This window comes from Gopherus flavomarginatus, chromosome 1 (assembly GCF_025201925.1).
Source record: "Gopherus flavomarginatus isolate rGopFla2 chromosome 1, rGopFla2.mat.asm, whole genome shotgun sequence".
Lineage (NCBI taxonomy): Eukaryota > Metazoa > Chordata > Testudines > Testudinidae > Gopherus > Gopherus flavomarginatus.
The window spans coordinates 197,387,881-197,413,145 of NC_066617.1; the positions used below are offsets into that span (position 1 = coordinate 197,387,881).

General features: G+C 40.3%; 1 protein-coding gene across 5 annotated transcripts in view; it reads right to left on the minus strand.

Moving 5' to 3' along the window:
* APP (amyloid beta precursor protein) overlaps nt 1-25,265 on the minus strand; it is a 353,581-nt gene that overhangs the window by 145,464 nt on the left and 182,852 nt on the right. For all 5 annotated transcript variants that reach the window (XM_050958058.1, XM_050958047.1, XM_050958026.1 and 2 more), the window contains exons 5-6: nt 24,900-25,093; nt 434-636 (exon numbers count right to left, since the gene is read on the minus strand). In XM_050958058.1, coding sequence (XP_050814015.1) covers nt 434-636; nt 24,900-25,093 — 397 coding nt within the window. The remainder of the gene's footprint in view (nt 1-433; nt 637-24,899; nt 25,094-25,265) is intronic.

The following is a 25,265-nucleotide window of genomic DNA, read 5'->3' on the forward strand; positions in this document are numbered from 1 at the left end:
TAATTATTTGCTTATTATTGAGAAATGCTGGGTTTAAAAAATCCAAGAATCTGAATAAAACAGCTAACCAGAAAATGTTAATGTAAGACAATGTCCTACCTAATAGTGCTTTCTACCACATCTTTTCCACTTGATACCAACATTCCCTTTTCTTTCACAATAACTGGTTTACCAGCATACAACACAGTTTCTTCTCATGTAGTTTACTATGCTGTTTGTGAAAATAATCTCAATAAAATATGTGGCAATCACTATCCACGTATCCTAAGATTAGATATAAAAGGAAAAAAACTTGCAAATCATATAAAGACAAAGCATTATGATGTAGCAACTTAGGATATTTTGCTGTTTGGAACATTTTTAGCAGTAAAGGGCAAATACACACCAGTAAGATCAATTCCACAGACCCCAATCTAAACAAACATTAATTTACCTTTAACAACCTCTTCTACCGATTCGGTAGTAGTGGTGGTTGTGGTAGCAATGCTAGTAGTTCTTTCCGTAGCCTCTTCGTACTGTTCCTCTGCCTCTTCTTCAATCTCATCACCATCATCGTCATCATCATCAGCATCGTCGTCCTCCACGTCCGTTACTTCCTCCTCTTCCTCTGGCTGCTCTTCTACCACCTTGTCATCACTGAAAGAATCAAACAGTTTTTGTTGAGTCAGCAATAAAACACCTACTAGATGAGAAATTGGACAACAGCTTATTCAGAACCTCGTGGAAGTGTGACCAGGAAGCCCTCTCTCAAAAAGTATGAGCCTGGAACTCTGGAGAGCAATGCAGTGAGATTTAATGCATATACTGAAAATGAAACAGTAACAAAAGATAAATATGGATTTTGTTCTAGTGTAGCAGGATACCAATATGAAGCCCATTTCCATGCAGTGGAAGGGGAAAGGCCCTGTATTAATCATACCAGATTGTGCCAATTGATTAGTATAACAGAATATCACGGTTGGAAGGGACCTCAGGAGGTCATCTAGTCCAACCTGCTGCTCAAAGCAGAAACAATCTCCAAACAGATTTTTGCCCCAGATCCCTAAATGGCCCTGTCAAGGACTGAACTCGCAACCCTTGGTTTAGCAGGCCAATGCTCAAACCACTGAGCTATCCCTCCCCCTAATATATGGCGATATACCTATCTCATAGAACTGGAAGGGACCTTGAAAGGTTGAGTCCAGCCCACTGCCTTCACCAGGAGAACCAAGTTCTGATTTTTGCCCCAGATCCCTAAGTGGCCCCGTCAAGGATTGAACTCACATCCCTAGGTTGAGCAGGCCAATAATCAAACCACTGAGTTACCCCTTCCCCCGTATGTCTTGGGTGTGCATGTTTTATGCTGCTCTTGGAGATCAGACAGTTGCTTTGCACTGGAATTCTGTAAAATGACTGAGGTGGGTTCAAACAGATGAATGAATTCTTATCATCAGAAAATGATGTGAATGAGTGATAATAACAATCAACTTACTCAAACTCACATACTATTATTATTTGTATCCTGGTAGCTCCCATTATGTGCTAGGTGCTGTTCAAACACATATTAAGACATGGGACAAAATCATAAGCCACTGGAACTAAGGGCTTGTCTACACAGGAGCATCCTGGAGAATTAATCCAAATTAACAAAAAGGTTGAATTTGAAGTGGATTAGTTAAACCACATTAAATCCTAGTGTGGATGATAAAAGCAACAAAGAGTCCTGTGGCACCTTATAGACTAACAGAAACATTGGAGCATAAGCTTTCGTGGGTGAATACCCACTTCGTCAGACGCATGTGTGGATGATGTTATTCAGAATTAAAGTGGCATTTATCCAGTTTAGCTTAATTCACTTTGGTACTCAGGTGGGACAAACGAGTGTCTGAACCACAACCACAATAGACCCTCTTGTTTAAGCACAAGGCAAGCTAAGGTTTTGCAACTCTGCAGTGTGTCTTGGGCAATGGGTCTCACCTATTACATACTGTGATCTTCTTCCCACTCCAGGACAACTCATCCTTTTAGCAATATGGGAAGAGCAGGATGGTCATGACCCTCTGTCACCTGGTTGTGACTTCCAGGTTGAGAGACCCCTAGTCTTGGACATTTTCCCTAAGAATGCTGAAAGCAAGCCATCTATGGTTTCTGACTGTAGGGCTCTGAATAAACATAAACAGTAATGGAACAAACAAAGGAAAGCCAATTTAAGAAGGCGCAGGGAAAAACACTATAAAAACAATTTACTTGTACACATCCAAGATCCAGCTGTGTTTAGCTATATAAAAGCAATTCATTTGCCATGTGAACGCACAACATTTTGTTGTTCTATTTGCAGTCCCTAACCACAATCGTGTTTTTTGGTGTAGAATTCTAAACAAATCTGATATGTGAACCCACAAAAAAGTTATTGCTAGGCCAGGGTCATCTAAAAATATTTAGAGTGGTAAGAATATGTTCTGCATCTGTTTTAAGATCATCAGTGGCACATTTTTGATAGTTTGTAGACAATGAATGAGAATGAACACAAATCCATACAGCAGTTACTTGCAGTTGGGAGCACAAATACTGAATTCAGTGTGACTAAGAAATGATCAGCAAACAAACAAGGTCTAGCTGGAGACATAGTGAGCTATTTACCTGGAATTCAATTTCTAGAAAACAGTACTCCACTTCCTTACATGAAAATTGTGCTTATATACTCCTCATATAAGTGACATATCCTGTACATACTATGTTTTATGCTGGTTGCAAGCACTTGACTACACCACAGACGGCCTTGGGTAGACAATAGTGAATTCTAACATGTAAGACAGAATCCTAAACACTATGGAGCCTCACAGAAGGCACGCGCTGTGGTGGGAAGTAAAGAAAAACTATGACGACTGGGGCAATTAGGCTCCTGCAATTACTCTAAAAACCTAAAGAAGTTAACAATATCCTTGGCACTTTTATTTAAGCTTTCTAGAAAATTATGTTCTTGCTAAAAGTGTGTACTATATTCTACAGGACTCTCCCCCAAGGGCAATATGTCACAGAACTGGTTTTATACATGGGGAGTATTGTGAAGACAGATTTAAAAACACACTTTCTTCCAGAGATTTTGATGTGAATCATTCAGAAGGAACCAAAAGTATTGGCATATTGATACAGTATTTGATTTCTCAAAATGAATTTAAAAACTAAAGGTTTATTTTTGTTCCCCACAGTCCTAGAAACTGCTGGCCTCTCACTGGACGCACACAGCCATCCCACAGACTTCTGAAGTAGGGTTCCAGTCTCACCATAAAAGTAGCATTACTTTTTCAATCATTATTGAGGACTTTGAAAATCTGCACTCAAAGATGACTCTTTAGATGGTAAACAAGTCAGTTTTACTATCAGACATACTTAACTCTTATTAAAGAAAATGAGGAACTGGAGTTGAAGAACCTTAACTTGCATTTTAATTTTGCTTACGGAGAATATGTCTACAAAGGAACTAAAAATAACACTGAGTACCAGAGAGTAGTCTGACTTTGGCTAAGCCTGATGGTTTCATCATATTGCCCTAAATGTATATAATACAATACTATATAAACGGCGCAGGACAAATATGCAACTTAAATATGTGTTGTGATATATCAAGCATGTACTACAGAAAACAACTAAAATAACAGTAACAGCACTGTTATACTAGAAATCAACACTAACATATAGTCTCATTTACTCCTCAAATTCAACTGTGATAGCGACACTTAATATACTACTACCACAGTACTCAGGGAGCATCCCTCCCCCACACCCTCAAGAAATGACACAGACCTATCAAATAATAGCATAGTCTTTTACCACAACCTTGGATTCATATCACTTACACGAGGGGTTCTCAACCTTTTTTGAATCATGTCACATATTCGCTCCCTTTTTTTTTTTTTTTTTTTAATTAAACCTGGAGCTGCCCCACCCCCAGCTGGGGGAAACCAGGTGCCCCAGGTGAGAACCACTGAGCTACGCTATAGAGGCAGAGTTTGTTCAGGTGCTGTGCCAAAAGGGGTTAAAGTCTCAAGTTTTGGTATTATTTTAAGTATTTATATTCACAGATGTAGACTTTGAACCAAATTTTGGTGCTGTCATCTGAGATCAGACAGCGGCACATGTGTGGTAATACCAACACTGAGTGCTAGTATTATGGTGCTTCTGTGAAAAATTATGTATTCTATACTGTACATGGCCTTAACATTCTAACTCCCAAGACAGCTCAAATGCTTTAATTGTTGTTCAGGACAGAAGAGATGCAGTGTAACACCGCAGCTAACCAATCTTTTTTTTTTTTTTAAAAATAAAAAGTCATGCTTGGTTTTGTTGAATTAGTTTTTCTGGCACATATTATTAGTGATAATTTCACAGCACCCAGTAGTGTGATAGGCACTTCACAGCACCGGTAAAGACCCACAATCTCTGTTGAAGAATTACCAATATTTGAACCCAATCCTGCAACTCCTTGCATGTGTGGCAGCTTTCCTGCATCCATGCAGAGCCCCACTGACTTCAATGGGCTTTGTGGGGGCACAGGAGTCCACACAGAACAAGCTGCAGAAACCATATTGGAGTTTAATATCTGACAACGGAATATCTCAACAACAATAGGATGGGGTTGGGGGAAGGATAAGATGGACTACAACAAAAATTACAGTTACTCAGACAAAGGTGTGGACAGCACAACATAGTTTAAAAAGCGTGTGTACGTATCTGTTTCTGAATGCATCACATTGAACGTGCCTATTCATGAGAGGCCTGAACGAGGAGTGGGTTGGGGGCTTACAGACTAGCTCACAAATGTAATGAAGTTAAATTCCAATCGTATGGACCACAACTGCAAATTTTAAAATGGTACAGATCCCTTTATATAATGCACAACTTGAACTGCCAACTTCTTTCTCTCGGTCATGGTAAATGCTCTTATTCCCTCTGACATTGCACCCAAAATTGGCATCAGAGTGATGCTGTTTCCAGCTATTCTAATATACCCATCACCTTGGTTCCAAGTTACATCAAGAGTTTTGAAAGAAAGAGTTGTTATAGAAGGCAGTTAAGAAAGAAAAGATTTGTACCTATCAGCTCAAGAATTGCTTTATGTTTTATTTAACATATTGTGCAGGTGTGCATACTTCATGTTGTTATTGCATTTTACTCCTTTGCTAAGCAAACGTGACTCAGTCTTGTCGCTTTTGGAAGCCTGATCCTTCAATAGCTGTTTTTGTGTGTTCCCTTGACACTATCTTAGCCGGCACCACAGACTGCAGTGTCTAGTTTACAAGATATTGTTGACATTTTGACTCAGCATAATGGTGGTGGCGGTGACAGGATTTTTCAGAGGCGGTTCAAGACATTACTCGATATACTGGAAAAGTTCACATATTTGTGAAGCCTTACCACTACCTGAATTATCCAGTTCAGCAGCAAGCAACAGGGATAAATTGCTAGACATGAATATGGCTTTGAAAATATCTGCAAAGTTCATAAAATATTAGTGTCTCACAGTCTTATGTCAACAAAAATGTTGCAGTAATTAGGGATAGTAATTTGTATTAACAACAGACACATGGGGCCCTAAAAGCAACCTTGACCTGTCTCAAACTCCTTACACAGGGAATATTAAAATTCCTCACCATGGAAACATTTCTGCTCCGAAGCACTGGAGAAGTAAACTAGATCTTAATGTAAATCATCTCTCCCCTGCATATTGTATTGTCAAACAGGATATAGTTAAGAGGTATTACAGTAATACCATTCTTATACTCACGGAACCACTGGGGTTTCAGGCAAATTCATGAGGTAAGCAATTCCATTTGTATCTCTGTTTTAAATAAAAGCATATCAACCATTTAAGGTCTAATGGGCCAATGTCTGTCCTCAAACATGCACACGTACAAGTCCCACTAACGTGCATCTCTGAACATATTTAAAGGAAGAATTTAGCCAACAGATATGCATTGATTATTCAGTATGTTATTTTTTTAAATCCACCACTTTGCTAAGACCTAACACGAACTTATACTTATTCTGCTCATTCTAAGACCTGTGTGCAGCACTGATGACTTCATGGATGCTGGATAAGCATATAAATAAAACTGAGTGATGTCAACTACTGTGCTTCTAGAAAAAAGACAAAATCAGCAAAGGAAAGTTTTCTTTTAGTCTTCTAACAAGCTATGAAACAAAGGAAGTAGGAATACAAATTTAAAAGGACTATTACCTGATCTTTTTAATTATGCTTCAGCAGTTGTGGCATTACATTAACAAACTCTGTTTTAGAAGTTTCTGTCTCTGCTGCAAAGATTTTCAAGCTAATATTTGGTAAAAAGTTTCAATCAAGAATTGATATTTAAAATTTAAGCTTACTGTTTTAAACTCACAAGGAAGTTACATTTTAATCACAGTTCTGTCAGATACCAAGTTTAATAAAATGTGTATTTGAACACTAGAAAAAAATCAAAAGGTTTTGCAAGAAGCAGCACTAAATTTAGTGTAAAGAGTATATCTGGTTGCAAATCAACATGTTTTAATGGCTCTGAACCAATAAGAATCAACTTTCTTTAGGGGAATAAAAAAAAAGCACGAATGCAAAACATGATAAAAAGCAATGTTTTAAATCAACATTTCTGCTCGATTTAAATCATGACCAAAATTGTGATTTAAATCACTTTGATTTCAATCAATCTGCCCAGTCATCTCCAACTTTATACTGCAAAAAATCAAAACGATGATCAGATGAAATATTCTTGCATGCACACACACAAAAAATCCCATCAGCTTCACAGATGTTCTGGAAAACATTTAATAAAATATTACATCCAAAAAGCTACATTAAAAGAACTTTAAGGGCTCGTCCAGACAACAATTAGTGTCCAGCAATCTGGGGTATAAATCTATGTTGCAGTAGCTTGCTGCACAGTATCTGTCCATGCGGAATCTGTCACCATGAACTAAAAGCTCCCTACTGCATTTCAATCTAGTTTGCTTTGTAAAGGAAGTAGATCAAACAAAGTACACTACAGAACTTTTAGTGGGCTTGGTTCACGTGAACAGTTAATGCATGTCAAGCTAGTGTAAGGCAGATTGACACCCCAGCTTTCCATGCACTAACTGCACTAACCTAGACAAGCCATAAAGGTGCAGAGTCAAGCACTCACAAGTTTAGAAATGCCAGAATTAAGGTGTCTGTGCAATTTTAATTTGCTTCACCCCCAAGTGGTAATCATGATAGTCTTGAATTTACATGATCACATACTATTCTTTGCATATGCCCCTCTCATTCAGTGCACAGGATGAACAATGCTCACTGAACGAGCAGCTATTCAATATTTCATTTTATTCTCATTGTTCAACGTGTGGTTCCATGTCTTATTTACTGCACACCATCCAAATCCCGCAGTGAATCGAGAATTACTAGTTTCCTCATGGGCTTTTCTATGGCACTCATTACTGTAGTATCTCAGTGGATTCATCTTTACCTTCCCTCATAAGGGTATAGTGGTATTATTTCCATTTTACAGATGGGGAATGAAGGCAGAGACACAATATCAAGAGTGTCCACTAATTTTGAGTGCTCAGTTTTAGAAGTTTATGATGAGTTTTCAGAGAAAGTAGCATTTTATAGTACTGTATTTGTTCAGATCACAGCTCCCAATGACTTTAGTTGCAGTTGAGAGTGCTCAACTCCTTAAATCAAACACCAGGTGTCTTAAATTGTGCACGCAGAAAATGATGACTACTTGATTAGTGGCCACCTGCAAAAAGGTTGATTTAAGTGACTTGCTCAGCATTACACAGGATCTCTGTGTCAGAGGCAGGGATAAAATCCAATCCTCCTGGGTGACATTCAGTTGCCTAAACCTTGAGAACATCCCTTCACATTTCTTGCAATGCCACCCCCTCTCCCCCATCTTGTTCACTAAACACCTTCCAAAATTTTGAAGGAAAAGAGGCACGGAACTTGTGGAAAAATATCATTTCATCATGCAGCTAAGGAATATATCATAATGCATACACACAGGCAATTGTCTGGCATTTTCTAGCCTTTGGGTGTTTCCTTTCCAACTTCAACATTCTTTAAATGTAATATTTTACATGCATGTAATTTCCTAAGTTTTTAAAGAAACAAACTAAAAATAATAAGAAGTCCGTCACATGGAAACAACATCAACTCCAACATGGTTCACCGGAATGATCAGAAAGTTTAGTCCACAGCACAGGAGCTAACACAATAACTGAAAGCAATAGTACAGCCAGCCACTAGAGGGAGATGGGGCACATATTTTGCCAGTGGGTTTCACAGCTGTTTCTTAGCAGCAGAGGAATGTTGAGACTCAAGAACCTTGATTCTGTTCCAAGTCCTAAGTGTTCTCTGCTGGTTTCAAACCTTTACGCCCAACTCTCACTCCCTCACAAGCCTGATCCCTTCTGCTTCTGGGCTCATTCAGCCTTTGTCCCAGTTCAGTCTCCCCATATCCTCTGGTTCCAGTTTTCCATCAGCCCCTCTTGGCTCCCCATCCCAATTCCTCACTCATGACTCCCAGGAAGAGTTTTAGCTCATTTTAGAACTCTTAACTCCTTATCCTTGTCCTATGCCAATGGCCTCTTGTCCCAGTCTACGCTACAAGTCCTCTCCCTCTGCATTTCAGTCAGGCTACTTCCTCCCCCTCCTCTCGGCTGCCTGGTTGCAAGCAAGAGGTCCATTGAGAGCACAGAAAAGAACATCTCTTTATTTTGTTTTCTGGTGCCTGGTGTCACAGGGCCTGCAGCAGTTAACTGCATGAAAAGTCCTGCTCAGCTGTCACACCTCTGGCTGGAGGATGCTCATCGTGGACACGTTCCTTTGAGAAGTTAGCTGCAAAATTCTAACAAGTCTCTACTGAGTAAGCAAGAACTGAGATTTTCCAGTGTTGTAAACTGGGCAAATCTGGGCAGCTTTTCATGTCAAAGGTACATCCCTTGCCCCAGGGCTGTCTACTGGCCATATTCCATGTCTCTGCTCCCAAGCACAGAAGCACTAGAGCTTTTCAACCAAATGGTTGCAAGAATTTTTAACATGGGGAAAGCACATTTTTCCCTAACCCTGTTCTGCAAAATCGTTGAACTGTTCTTTTGCTGAAGTTTTTTGAAAAAGTTCAGTCACTGGCAGATACCAAATATGGAACATTTCAGCCTAAATGAATAGAGTTTCGATTAAGTTATAAGCAACCCAAAAAGAGTTTTATAATCAACAATGTTGAGCAACTTTAACTGCAGGCATTGCTAGTTGTGCTGCCTATAACAGAACAAATAATGGGTGCAATTATAAAGTTATAACTCGGTCTCTCCTACTTGCTAGGAGTAACTTTTTACAAAATTAATCTGCAAGTATCTTCTTGTATTGCTTGTATCTGAAAGCAGTTCTTTTACTCTGATAGTTGTCTGAGTCCTCAAAGGATAAAGTGTCATATTTTCAAGCAGGACTGAAAATTTTTAGAGTTTGTATTTTAAAGTGATGGACTGATTCAAATCCAACTTAGGTCAATGGGGAAAGCAAACTATGTCACCCTTGACACTGCAACGTATTACGGTCAACTGAATTATGAATCCCCCTCCCGTCTCATGTTATTATGTTATCATCTTCTGCATTATCTGTAATTCATTATGAGAAATGCATACTTATGACAGAATAATACTGCACTAGAGTGAATAACGAACAGAACTGCTAGTGTAATTCCTTTTTTTTTCCAGGAGAGCTTTTCAATTTGTTTTCTACTCCCATGAAAAGTGGAAGTCAATTTTTTTGTGGGCTTCTTTGGGTAGGTCTACACCACGGGATTATTCCGATTTTACATAAACTGGTTTTGTAAAACAAATTGTATAAAGTCGAGTGCACGCAGCCACACTAAGCACATTAATTCGGCGATGTGCGTCCATGTACCAAGGCTAGCATCGATTTCCAGAGCGGTGCACTGTGGGTAGCTATCCTGTAGCCAACCCCTAGTTCCCGCATTCTCCCCCGCCCATTGGAATTCTGGGTTGAGATCCCAATGCAAAAACAGTGTCGTGGGTGATTCTGGGTAAATGTCGTCACTCAATCCTTCCTCTGTGAAAGCAACGGCAGACAATCATTTCGCACTCTTTTTCCCTGGATTGCCCTGGCAGACGCCATAGCATGGCAACCATGGAGCCCATTTTGCCTTGTCACTGTCACCATATGTGTACTGGATGCTGCTGACAGAGGCGGTACTGCAGTGCTACACAGCAGCATTTATTTGACTTTGCAAGGTAGCAGAGACGGTTACCATTCCTATTGCACCATCTGCCATTGTAAACTGGCAATGAGACGACGGTTATCAGTTGTTTTGTACCATCTGCTACTGTCATGGGTGCTCCTGGCTGGCCTCGCCAAGGTCAGCCGGGGGCGCATGGACTAAAATGGGAATGACTCCCTGGGTCATTCCCTTCTTTATGATTTGTCTAAAAATAGAGTCAGTCCTGCCTAGAATACGGGGCAAGTATACTAGAGAACCAGAGAGCACAGCCGCTCTCGGTCAGAGCCCCAGAGATCCCGCAGAAATGATGAGCTGCATGCCATTCTAGGGGGTGCCCCTGCAACAACCCCACCCGTTGATTCCCTGCTCCCCCCCAACCCTCCTGGGCTACCGTTGCAGGGTCCCCCCATTTGTGTGATGAAGTAATAAAGAATGCAGGAATACGAAATACTTATTTTTTAGTGAGATAAAATGGGGGGGAGGCAGCCTCCAGCTGCTATGATAGTCCAGGCAGAATATTAAAGGGTATCGAGGGGAGGAGCCCAGCATTCCGTTGCTATGATAGTCCAGGCAGTACCGAAGCTTTTCTTTAGACATGAAAGGGGGGGTTGATAGAGCTCAGCCTCCAGTTGCTATAAGGAGGACAGTTACCAGCCGTTCTGTACCATCTGCCGGGAATGACTGGGAGTCATTCCCATTTTTACCCAGGCACCCCCGGCCGATCTCACCGAGGCCAGCCAGAAGCACCCACGGGCTGATGATGACGATGGATAGCGGTCATACTGTACCGTCTGCCACCGGGAAGGGAATGCTGGTGTTCAGCGCTGCAGCACCCTGTCCACCAGTAGCATGCAGTAGACATACGGTGACAATGAAAAAAGGCGAGAAACCTTTTTTTTTCCCTTTTCTTTCGGGGAGGGGGAGGGAAGGGTGTAAATTGATGACATATACCCTCAAACACCTGGAAAATGTTTTTGACTCTTCAGGCACTGGGAGTTCAGCCAAGAATGCAAATACTTTTCGGAGACTGCGGGGACTCTGGGATAGCTGGAGTCCTCAGTACCCCCTCCCTCCCTCCATGAGCGTCCATTTGATTCTTTGGCTTTCCGTTACGCTTGTCACGCAGCACTGTGCTGTGGACGCTGTATCATAGCCTGGAGATTTTTTCAAATGCTTTGTCGTTTCGTCTTCTGTAACGGAGCTCTGATAGAACAGATTTGTCTCCCCATACAGCGATCAGATCCAGTATCTCCCAGATGGTCCATGCTGGAGCTCTTTTTGGATTTGGGACTGCATGGCCACCTGTGCTGATCAGAGCTCCATGCTGGGCAAACAGGAAATGAAATTCAAAAGTTCACAGAGCTTTTTCTGTCTACCTGGCCAGTGCATCCGAGTTCAGATTGCTTTCCAGAGCGGTCACAATGATGGACTGTGGGATACCGCCCGGAGGCCAATATTGTCGATTTGCAACCACACTAACCCTAATCCGACATGGCAATACCGATTTCAGCACTACTCTCCTAGTCAGGGAGGAGTACAGAAATTGGTTTAAAGAGCCCTTTATATCAATATAAAGGGCTTCGTTGTGTGGACGGGTGCAGGGTTAAATCAGTTTAACGCTGCTAAATTCAGTTTAAATGCGTAGTGTAGACCAGGCCTTTCAGTGCTGAAAAGGCACAGGTGTAAGAATTAGGTAGCCATCAGTGCTTTGTCTACAACAGTGCTCTCCCTTGCTGGTCCCTGGTGATGGTGCAGTGGTGGTAAATTTTAAGAAAAGCTTCACTTACCATCAAAAAGACCATAGGGATTATTAAGTGCAGATTTTAGAATTCTGGACTGCTTTATCAGGATCCAGCAGAGTTCATGTGGGCTTTGTAAACTATGTTAGCTAAACCACTTGGGTTGAAGGAGATTATAGATTCGTTTGGCAGAACATACGACTGATCTAGTACTTTCAATTGTATTTCACACACCATCATGTACCATCATTAGACCACTTCTACAATTTATATCCTTTAACAGAAAGAAACAGATCAACTAGTTTTCACATATCAAAGTTTAAAATACGTTCTAAAGAAATTCAGAAAATTTCCAGACAAGGCTCTATTTAGACAAGTTAATGTTATAAAAAGATAACCTTTAAAATAAAACATTATAATAGTGTTATGAAAGAAATTTGAAAGACTGAGAATTAAATGAGTTTATCTCACATCACCAGTCACCTATCACCATACCACTTCCTCATTTCCATTAGGGACCACAAACCCTTAAGGATCAGACCATGAATCTAGTAAAGATAAAAACAAATCAAAACCACTGAAATATCTCATGACACACGTAATTTTTGGCTCTAGTTCATATTGGAAAAAAATCAACAAGGCCAAAGATACATAACTCTAACCTCTCATCTCCCTTGTCACACACTGAAGATTGCTATCAAGCAGAATGAAGATTCTCGTCTGCTTCAGTTTTCTACCCACAGCAAAAAAGTCTCAGTAATATCCGTATATAAAGCTGATACCACACAATAAGGCAGGTGGATGGGATGGGGGCAGGGATACAGAATCAGAAGCTGTTCGTGGAAACTCAACTGTGAATTTTTCATGTCCAAATTTCTTTTTCAGATACTTTAATAGTATATAGAATTACAAAATTCCAATAGTTTTACATAGTTACAATTTTGTAATGATTGTTTCTAACTTTAACTTATCATCAAGCTTTTAACCTGAGACAGATACTATTTAAGGTCTATATCATGCTTTGCAATATATAGCTCTATTTTTTTAAGTCGGAAGGTCATAACCCTTCCATCCACGTTAACTTTGGTCAGTTAAATGCAGAACTGTAGTATTAACCTCCTGAAAGATGCTGAAAGTTCACTGAAGTCAAATAGGAGAGCTCAAACTGAGCATTCAAGGAAGCAAGAAAGCTCAGCTATTTCCTATTCATTGTTTCCCAGATTAGATTCATTGTTTCTGCACAAGAGCTCGTCCATCACTAAAGTTAACATTTATACTCAAATGGTGCTTGGAATTGCCTCTGCAATACTATAGCAATTACCTCTCAAAGCAATAAGCTGCTTCATCAGTTCCATTCTTACTCTACTCATCCATTTGCAGAGATTCAACATTATATTTATCTTTCTGGCTTCTCTAATGCTCACATGCCCCTAAGCATTCTGTGCTTTGTTTATTTCAGTAGCTTCTATGAAAAGAAAGATCAGTTATTAAAACCATTATGCACCAAAGTCTTCAAATCTAAATACTGCAGCTTGTCGGCAAGGAGGCAAATACAAGAAATTAACAAATTCTACTATTTAAAATTTTAATCAAGTAAGCTTTTAACCTAAAACATGTAACATAGTATTCCAAGAGATACAAAACACATGCAGGAACTTTATTATGTTCATAATTAACAGAACAGATTTAACAGCCACAGGTACCATAGTTTTTTAAAAAAAAGTTAAAGGAAAATTCCAGTGTTTTAATCTTTAAAAATGTTTATACAGATATGAATTATAAAATGTAGAGAGTACAGATCTTCCTTAGGAAACTGTGCATCTAAAGAACATGGGTGTTAAAAAAGACTGCACACTTTCAATAGCTTACATGAGTACGATGTTTCATCTTAATTACTAGTATAATTCTCATAACTATGATTTGTCACAAAACTTCAAAAAGCTACGAACGTGGGATTGTCTGAAACCCTGTTATCTGAAATTCAAAAAAGTATTTCCCTTCCCTCACCCAAGAACAAATAAACCAACCAACCAAAAAATACCCCAACCAACCATTCTCCTCCCCCTTGGAATGCAACTTTTCCAAAACGCAGATTTACCAAGTTTTGGATGTCCTACAAGCTAATTAGATAATTGTGGTTTACCTGTACATACTATATATAAAACTAACCAGACATAAAAAAGAAAATATGTTTATTACACCTCAAAAAATCATTTTAATATGGAACAGTTTTCTGGGGTTCAATTTCATTGTCATTTATAGCTTAGAGTGCTATCTTTTAAGACCCATTTTGGTGCTGCCCAGTGGCTTTCACCACACTGCCACAGACTGCTGTTTCTCTCAGTGTTTCAAATTATATGTACAATTTCAATAAAAATGCCTAATAAAACAAAAATGTGCTTTTTTAAAACGGTTCCAGGATATGAGAGAGACAAGTTGGGTGAGGTAATATTTGCACTGTTATGTTTCACCAACAGAGCCATGGGTAGTCAAAACAGCAAAGAATCCTGTGGCACCTTATAGACTAACAGACATTTTGGAGCATGAGCTTTCGTGGATGAATACCCACTTCCTCAGATGCAAGTGGTGGAAATTTCCAGGGGCAGGTATATATATGCTAGCAAGCAAGCTAGAGATAATGAGGTCAATTCAATCAGGGAGGATGAGGCCCTGTTCTAGCAGTTGAGGTGTGAAAACCAAGAGAGGAGAAACTGGTTCTGTAGTTGGCAAGCCATTCACACCTCAACTGCTAGAACAGGGCCTCATCCTCCCTGATTGAATTGACCTCATTATCTCTAGCTTGCTTGCTAGCATATATATACCTGCCCCTGGAAATTTTCACTACTTGCATCTGAGGAAGTGGGTATTCACCCACGAAAGCTCATGCTCCAAAACGTCTGTTAGTCTATAAGGTGCCACAGGATTCTTTGCTGCTTTTACAGATCCAGACTAACATGGCTACCCCTCTGATACATGAGTAGTCAACTATTTTTTGTCAGGTCCAAATTTCTTGGTCAGAGGAAATAATAGCCGCTCACCCCTCAACAATGACAATAATAAGTAAATGAAAAGATTTTGTGGTCCATTCAAAAGCATCTGGTGGTCCAGATTTGGCCCATGGTCCGCCTATTGACTACCCCTGAGTAGGTCCAATAAAAGATATAACCTCACCCACCCTAAAGAAGGCCTTCAATTAAAAACTCTGTTAATGATGCTAGAAGAGGTCAGTCCTAGCAAAGGGTATCCATATCTTAGCTGCCATCAGGGGATACAGTTAAGCTCTGGATCCCAGGCCAATCAAGGCTTGTAAGATATTCACAAAAGCTTCTGTGTAGAGAGTAATTCAAAGCCCTACCAACAGAAATCCCATTGCTGCAGAAGGGGAGAGTCATTCAACATTGATAGCCCCGTTTTTCAAGGCTCTATCCTGGCTTTTCAGTCTTTCAAACACCTGATACAAAAAGGATGCTGTAATCCACAAAAAAAGCTGCAACAGAGCATGTTCGCACTCTAAAATGAAAGTTACAATATAAAGTGGAGCCCCTATAACAGAATGCAGTCCACTATTCTGAACTGCACCATTCTTAAGTTGCACTTGGAAGTGGACACAGTCACCACAGAGCAACAGAGTTGTGCAGAAGGAGGGCAGCTGCTCCACGTCTGCCTCTGAGGCAGTCTTCAAGAGTAAAGTTCATTATGGTAGTTTAGGTGGAGGGAGCAAAGTTGTGAATGACTGTTACCAGTGCCACATTTGAGAGTAAAGGTTGCAACCTTTTCATCAGCTGTACAGGCCAGCAATGCTAAAGTACTTACAAATTCTGAAGCAGTGATGGATCCAAAATACACCCTGAATGGGGATTTTGACAAGACACACTGTCTGTATCAGAGGGCTAGCTGTGTTAGTCTATAAGGTGCCACAGGATTCTTTGCTGCTTTTACAGATCCAGACTAACAGACGTTTTGGAGCATGAACTTTCATGGGTGAATACCCACTTCGTCGGATGCATGTAGTGGAAATTTCCAGGGGCAGGTATACATATGCAAGCAAACTAGAGATAACGAGGTTAGTTCAATCAGGGAGGATGAGGCCCTGTTCTAGCAGTTGAGGTGTGAAAACCAAGGGAGGAGAAACTGGTTTTCTAGTTGGCTAGCCATTCACAGTCTTTGTTTAATCCTGAGCTGATGGTGTCAAATTTGCAGATGAACTGAAGCTCAGCAGTTTCTCTTTGAAGTCTGGTCCTGAAGCTATTTTTGCTGCAGGATGGCCACCTTAAGATCTGCTATAGTGTGGTCAGGTAGGTTGAAGTGTTCTCCTACAGGTTTTTGTTTATTGCCATTCCTAATATCTGATTTGTGTCCATTTATCCTTTTCCGTAGAGAGTGTCCAGTTTGGCTGACGTACATAGCAGAGGGGCACTGCTGGCATATGATGGCGTATATTACATTGGTGGACGTGCAGGTGAATGAACCGGTGATGGTGTGGCTGATTTGGTTAGGTCCTGTGATGGTGTTGCTGGTGCAGATATGTGGGTAGAGTTGGCATCAAGGTTTGTTGCATGGATTGGTTCCTGAGCTAGAGTTATTATGGTGCAGTGTGCAGTTACTGGTGAGAATATGTTTCAGGTTGGCAGGTTGTCTGTGGGCAAGGACTGGCCTGCCACCCAAGGCCTGTGAAAGTGTGGGATCATTGTCCAGGATGGGTTGTAGATCCCTGATGATGCATTGGAGGGGTTTTAGCTGGGGACTGTATGTGATGGCCAGTGGAGTCTTGTTGGTTTCTTTCTTGGGTTTGTCTTGCAGTAGGAGGCTTCTGGGTACATGTCTGGCTCTGTTGATCTGTTTCCTTATTTCCTCATGCGGGTATTGTAGTTTTGAGAATGCTTGGTGGAGATTTTGTAGGTGTTGGTCTCTGTCTGAGGGGTTACAGCAGATGTGGTTGTACCTCAGTGCTTGGCTGTAGACAATGGATCGTGTGATGTGCCCGGGATGGAAGCTGGAGGCATGAAGGTAGGCATAGCGGTCGGTAGGTTTTCGGTATAGGGTGGTGGTAATGTCGCTATCACTTATTTGCACCGGGGTGTCTAGGAAGTGGACCTCCCATGTAGATTGGTCCAGGCTGAGGTTGATGGTGGGGTGGAAGCTGTTGAAATCGTGATGGAATTTTTCCAGAGTCTCCTTCCCATGGGTCCAGATGATAAAGATGTCATCAATGTAGCGTAGGTAGAGAAGGGGCGTGAGTGGACGAGAGCTGAGGAAGTGTTGTTCCAGGTCGGCCATAAAAATATTGGCATATTGTGGGGCCATGCGGGTACCCATAACGGTGCCACTGATCTGGAGATATATATTGTCATCAAATTTGAAATAGTTGTGTGTGAGGATAAAGGCACAGAGCTCAGCAGCCAGTTGTGCTGTGGCATCATCAAGGATACTGTTCCTGATGGCTTGTATTCCATCTGTGTGTGGGATGTTTGTGTAGAGAGCCTCTACATCCATGGTGGCTAGGATGGTGTTTTCTGGAAGGTCCCCAATGTATTGTAGTTTCCTCAGGAAATCAGTGGTGTCACGGAGATAGCTGGGAGTGCTGGTGGCATAGGGTCTGAGCAGAGAGTCCACATATCCAGACAGTCCTTCAGTGAGAGTGCCAATGCCCAAGGACTGTCTGGATATGCGTGCCACAGGATTCTTTGCTGCTTTTAGTAGAGATCTGGTTAGACCTAATTTTATATCCCAACTGGAACTGACTAGACCATAGCTAATCCAAACCCAATCTGAGCCTGAGAGCACTGAGTTGTTTTTATACCCAATGTGATCTTCGTAGTCAGGTCCTGTTGGGTTTGGCTTGCAAGGGTGCACTTAGGGAGCCCCTCTCCACTCTCTTACCTTCCCTTAGCACTGGCAGGCACCTCCCTTCAGGGCTCCCGCACCCCAGCAGCAGTGCACAGGACAGGAGCAAAGCATCCCTGTAAGCTAGTGAGGTAACTTTGCCACCGCCATGCCTGCTTCCAGCATGGGGTGTGCCATAATGTGGCTTGCCATGATGTGGCATGGTGCGTCCCCTATTCCCCTGGGAAGCTGGCTGAGCTACCCTATTCACCTGTGCCCTGGCACATGCTCTCACACAGGAGCCAGGCAAGGAGAGAGGCGGCAGCAGGGAAGACTCAGCAGCAACAGCAACAGCTCTGGGGATCCTGTGCAGCAGCCCCACCCTCTCCTCCATCCAGAACTAGCACTAAAAATCTCACTGTCATTTGCATATGCACTGTCTTACTGCCAAATTACATGTTAAGTAGGCTTCAAATACTTTTGCAGCATAAACGTACATAAGAATCGTTCTTTTTTCTTCAATCACAAGCAATCAGTGGAGGGGGTAAAACAAGGAAAGCCTATTATGTAAGCAGCACATAATAGACACTTGAACAAGGTACACCGGGGACCTGCTGTCCAAGTAGAACATACCAAAAAAATATGTAATACCAGGTACAACTGATGAGGAACCTTCAACCACCACCAATGACCATTCCAGATAAAACCCACCTGCAGTGGAACATACAAAATACATCCAAACACTATTAATGGACAACACAATGCAGCACAGCAAGCACAGCTGCAATTCAACAGAAGAAGAATTAAAACAACGTGACGGGTATAAAGCACACTGTGAACAGTTAGGGCAGCTAGGAATGTGACAAAGTAGGGATTCATCTTTTTCAAACTGTGAGCTCCATTTTGTTTTGTGAACCCCATTCTGTTTCAGGGGCTCCACTTTATACTGTGACTTTCATTTTGGAACATGACCATGCTGTGTTGCAACCTTGTTTGTGGATTAGAACATCTTTTTTTTTTTGGTAACAGGGGCTTGGCACCTAGTAGAAAGACTATCTGAATCAATGCTCAGTGACTCTCTCCTTCTGGAACAATGGGTTGTCTACTGGTAGGGCCACTGCGTTTGAATTACTCTCTACACAGAAGCCTGGGGATGAGGAGGGGAACTGGAGCCTGTAACTCCTTCAGCAGAAGCACATGAGCAAAAGAGGGACACAGACTGTTTTAAAAGTGGGTGGCTTCAGTAAGCCGAATGCGCCCATTGGCACATACCAGGAAAAAAAAAAAAAAGGCAGGAGAAAGAGAAGGAGGAGAAAACTCTGCCTAGTCTAAGGACACTGACCAAAGCTATGACTCAGAGAAGGGGTGAGATCAGATTTTGTTGTTTTTCACAGATCTATAACTCTCAAAGTGCTTACAAGAGTAAAGAGCTTATAGTTTAAAAAAAATTCCTCTGCTAAGACCTTGCTTTTCTGTCACATCGTCCCTCAAGAGTTTAATTAGGAACCAGAGCTCCCACAGCAGGTGGACCCTGAGGGGAACATGTCTAAGCAACTGGGGGGCCCGAATAGGGCTGAGGGACTGGTTTTGGAGTCTAGAGCAGCTGGACTGCAGGGTTCCAATGTCCCAGAAGGGTCTCATACAAAGGCTGAGCCTCTGGGAGTGTGCCTTTGAGACCCAGAGGTAGGGACAGTGACCAGTCACTATCCACACTTAGAGGCTTAGAAACATGTGGGATCTAGAAGTTCACTCACAAAAGACATGTATCTGTCCAGAGAGTGGGTCTGGACTAGGTTCTAAGGAGAAGTATTTGGTAACATTATTGACATAGTTACTGCATGAAAATTAAAGAAGAGTCAGAAAACCTACTAATAGCTCCTATTTGCACAATAGGGCTTCAAACACAAGACAAGGCTGATCAGCTTTTAATAAAAAAGAAAAACACATCATAATTATTTAAAAATTCTGTTACTCTGCATTATTTAAATATAAAACTCACTCTGCATTAATTCTAATCAGCTTTTTTGTACTTTTGCAAAAGCACTGCACAAAAATATCAAAATAATATAACTGCAACAGACATGCTAAAGAATTCTTAAATTAGAATGAGGCTAATGTCAGAATAAAATAATGAAGTCTTTTTAAAATAAAATCTAACTTTACTTATCTTTCTATGAATAGAAATGTTTCAGAGTAAATGACAGCTAAGTGCCTGATAAAGCAATTTCACTGATAATTACTGCAGGCTCAAGGACTGTACTTCTTTCTCTATTATATCTCTGAAATCCTGTTCCAAAGGCCAATTCCTTACAGTGCAATGAAGATGTTAAAAGCTGTCACTAGAAACTAATTCTGCATTGTGTGTATGACAGTCAGTTTAAGAGACCCAGATAATCTACTACAAATAGGAATACAAATTTATCGACATTGGTATGGGTCACTAAATTATATGCATTCTATTTTTTCCTGAAAGGCTAAGAAAAAATGCAGTTCAAGTATGCTATAAACTCCAGCTCTTGACAAGATCATTGCACGAAGGAGACACAAAGCTAATTTACTAAATGTATAATTGAGAAAAATGAAAATAAAAGTCAATACAAAAGTCAAAGTTGTCATAAACAGGTGGTTAAGGGTTAATGTCTCTTTTACCTGTAAAGGGTTAAGAAGCTCAGTAAACCTGGCTGACACCTGATCAGAGGACGAATAGGGGGACAAGATACTTTCAAATCTTGGTGGAGGGAAGTCTTTGTTTGTGCTTTTTGTTTTGTTCGTTGTTTGCTCTTGGGACTAAGAGGGACCAGATGTATATCCAGGCTCTCCAAATCTTTCTGAATCAGTCTTTCATGTGTCAACATTGTAAGTAATTGCCAGGCAAGGCAGATTAGTCTTATTTTTGTTTTCTCAACTTGTAAATGTTGCTGGAAGGATTTGTACCTCTGTTTGCTGTAACTTTGAATCTAAGGCTAGGTGAGGGGGGTCCCTCTGGTCTATATGAATCTGAGTACCCTGTAAAGCATTTTCCATCCTGATTTTACAGAGATAATTTTTACTTTTTTCTTTCTTTAATTAAAAGCTTTCTTTTTAAGAATCTGATTGATTTTCCTTGTTTTAAGATCCAAGGGGATTGGGTCTGAACTCACCAGGGATTGGTGGGGGGGGGGGAAAAGGAGGAGGGATGGTTAATTCCTCCTTGTTTTAAGATCCAAGGAGTTTGGATCTGTGTGAAGCCTCTCAAGGAAACCCAGGGAGGGGAAAGTCTGGGGCGATGGTTAATTTCTCCTTGTTTTAAGATCCAAGGGGTTTGGATCTGTGTTCCCCAGGGAAGGTTTTGGGGGAACAGGAAGTGTGCCAGACACTAAATTCTGGCTGGTGGCAGCATTATCAGATCTAAGCTAGTAATTAAGCTTAGAAGTGTTCTGCAGGTCCCCACTTTTGTACTCTAAAGTTCAAGTGGGGAAAGAACCTTGACAAAAGTAATAAAAGAAAAAAAACAAAAAACAGACTTCTGTTACAGCTGCAGGATTTTAAATAAATTCTCCCCCCAGAAGTCAGGTTCTAATGGACAGGGTACTGGACTGGGATTCAGGAAACCTGAGTTCAATTCCCAGCTGTGTCTCTAACGGGTGGTGTGACCTTGGGCAAGTCACCTTACCTCTCTGTGCATTTGTTTCTCTTTACACTTTCTGTCGTACCTATTTAGATTGTAAAGTCTACAGGGCAGAGATACCAAAATACCCTAGGAACTTTACAATAAAACAAATACAGATTAGCTGTTTATTTTAAATTAAAAGTACAATAATAAAATGATTAAAATCCTTTTATTAAATCTTTTTATTGAATCCTTATCCTCTTTCTCTGCCTGTAGACATTCCTTGACGTTCTGTCATTGCTCCTTTCCTCTTCTCCACCCGCACTTCCACTAATGTTTCCATCTCCACCTCTACATGGATTACTTGTAAATTTACCTCTCATTATCTGTCACCTTGCTCTTCTTGGTTGACCAACCGCTGTCTAAAATTTGCTGTCTCCAAAACTGGACTTGTCTTTCCTCTTAATCTGAATGCCGTAAAAGCTACAAAAGCCACGTCTGAAGGTTCTAACTTCAGTTGTTTTCTCATCACCCATTATGGGAAAAATAAGTGTTCACACTCACATCACCCAACTGATTTGCTAAAGCTTTATCACCTCCCCCACAATTTTGTTTTATCAAATTAAAAGCTATTGAAAAAAAGAGGGCTAGAAACAGAAGCTTCATTAATGCAGGAGTTACCAGAAGCTTCTGTACTTTTTATACAGTATCACATAATATACACATACAGGAAGAGATAGTAAGCTTTTTGGAAGGTGTCCTGATGAAAGGAACACTGTAAATGTAAGGTTATCGACTCATGGTGAAACTACATGGAGCTAAGTAAACATTCCAAACAAAGAAAACTGCTTTACTGGTATAAACACATTAGTTTAGTGGTACAGCAAGCAATATCAGCATCCCTCCTACTGACTTAAAACTAAGATTGGAAATCCAAAATTTGAGCAAAATTTCTAAAGTTACATATTAGTAGTCAGATATCGTAGCATAATATATTATATGATTCATGTTTGTTATTCTATCAAGCATATAGCATTTAAACTTACTCATGTTCAAAGTGGGAAATCCTATTTTTGTAACTTGACATCACGGATACTCTAATTTTGATGCAAAAGGCCTCATTAATCATTTTCATGAGTGTATTTTTGGCTTCAAGGCAGAGGAGGGACTGGATGCAGCTTGAGGATTGAAGAACCAGCAAATGAAACTAATGAATTCGTTTATAAGAATTGCAAATTGTTGAGCTCTTCATCTTAATTAAAGTTCAACTACTTCGTAAAAGCAACTTGGCCTTTCCAGATTTGCTGAAAGTATTTCTATATGAAAAAAGCTTTTACTATTCACTTGGAATTTCAGGATTGGATTCAAATGTAACTCCAGTTGATGCTCTAATAGGATATTAGTTTTCTGAAGTCATCCTTGACCTGTTCAATTTAGAATTAGAATTGCTTTATGAGTAGATTCTGTATGCTTCCCCAGTGACAAACATGAACAATTGAAACAAATGGATAATTCAGACTGCTTTATACACATCCCTCATAATTGCTGTTAATTGCTGTAACGTGCACCATTATGAGAACATTTTTATTTTGTATTTTTAGATATCTTCGACCAGACATATTAAAGGAGAATATTTCATTTTTGCAAATTTCTCCATTTTTATATAGGAAGAGGTTAATTTGAGGATTGCAAACTGTTTTCATTCTTAGCCCATATTTTCAACAACTTGAAACCCAATCAGCAATGCATAAACCAAATATCAGAAATTACAAAACGATGCTGTGAAAGCTGGCCTATAAAACCTCCTCGAAAGTGAGTTCTATTGCTACACTTTGGCTGTTAGATGTACTAAGAAAAATCAAATATTCCAAAACTGAAGATGTCTTCCTCCCTAGATGGGCCAAAAGCAGGGGCCTTGACACTAAACTTTTGTGACAAGAAATCAGAGAAAAGACCTTAATTTCATTCATCTAATCCATCCCCTTGCAACTAAAGACCTGTTCCCTGTAACAGCTTTTTCAGTGCTGTGTTCAACCTAGTGTTCACCATGATATGGCTTCTACTCCTTCCCCAAAAGACATTTCCACAATTGAATACATCTTGTTAAAGATTTCCCTGATATTCAGTCTAATTTTTCGTTGTCCTAATGTCATTCCATTGTCAATATTAGCCCATTACTCTTAGTTAGAGTCATTTATCTCCATCCTTCATCTTTACATCCCTGAAACACTTGTAGGCTAATGTTCCCATTTTAGCCATTGCTAAGGCAAACTATATACATTTAGCATTTTTAATCTTGCCATATACATTTATCAACCCTGCCCCTAATTATTTTTGTTGTTGTTCTCTGAATTCTCTCCAGTATGCCAGGCTCGTCCTGGTTTTAAGGTGCTGTGAAATGAATGCAGAAGATGAAATTAAATGAAAAGGGATTAATCAGCCAATTTCCGAGATCTGGATTTTGTTTCCCCTTTCTAAAATTTGACACAACCAACATTTAAACTTTGCACTTCCTGACTTAATCGAGCATGCTGGGATGTTTGGTTAAATACAGAATCATGACCCTGGATTTTAGTTTAGTAAAGGAGGGTAACTTCCACTGTATTTTAAAATTAATTCACCAGAGATATTTAAGATTTGAATAGAACTGTACTCAGCTCTCACTTACACCTGTATAACCCTAATGCAGTTAGTAGGTTACCACGAAAAAGGCTGTATCAACCTGGGATACTCAGTTACAGTATGATCATACCCCAAGCTTAATCCAGCACCCCTTTGGTATGTTTAGATGATGCTGAATTGTTAAAAGGAACCAAGGTATAGCCATGCTCTTTCCCCACATACACAGGCAAAACCAGTTCATGTTGTAACATGGTCGCTGCGCAATTGTCTTGCAAAGTGACTCCCCTAACATAGTTGCAACTGTAGTGCAGGCAGTGTCCAGTAAAGAAGAATATGTCTTGTCATTGTGTGGCCATTTAAATAGATTTTTGAAAATACCTTTCAATTCATAATTAAAAGAGATGCTGCCAGCTTGAAAGTCTTCTTACTGTGTCACTAACATCTATGTTAATAAAACTAAAAAGGTTTTAAAACACCTCACTTATCACTAATTGGGTTGGCTGTGCATTTTTTGCAGTTCACTCAGCTTGACAATGGAAGTACGGTTCCCAGGTAGCCGGTTTCAATTTTTGTTTGTCATATGCTTGCATAATATAGTGTTGGGTTGCAAATACTGCAAGGGAATGTTTACAGCCCAACAAGGCATTTTGCATTGCATTTTAAAAAAAATAATTAAAACATTATAAACCTTACGCTTTTGTAAATATCAAAAAAGTATTAAAACCCAGACATTATGGGTCACTTCAAATGTTTCGAACAATGTAGAGATCCATCAAGTGTGCTCATATCAAAAAGACTTGGCTGCTAACTTTTAGTCTTTCCAAACAAACTTTTGACAATTTTCAGGAAACCAGAAAGGGGAAACACCACTCTTACCTTCCATCTGCATAATCTGCATCCGCACCTCCCCACCAGACGTCGGAATCATCTTCCTCAGCGTCAGCTGAATCAACATTGTCACTTTCATCTGCTAATGGACAGCAAACAAACTCCACACCACGGAACTTGTCAATCCCACAGGGCAGCAGCATACCATAATCATGCAGATTCATACTCTTTTCACTACAGGACTATAAAAATAAAGAGAACAGTGACAATATTGTTACACAGTGAGCTGGCCAAGGAAAAGTTGGCATAGATGTTGAGAAAATAATAGAAGTCTGTGTACAGCCTCACAAAATTAGAGTTAGCTTGTTAACTGACCTCTCAACTATTGTGACTGATAAATTCATTCAACCTGGG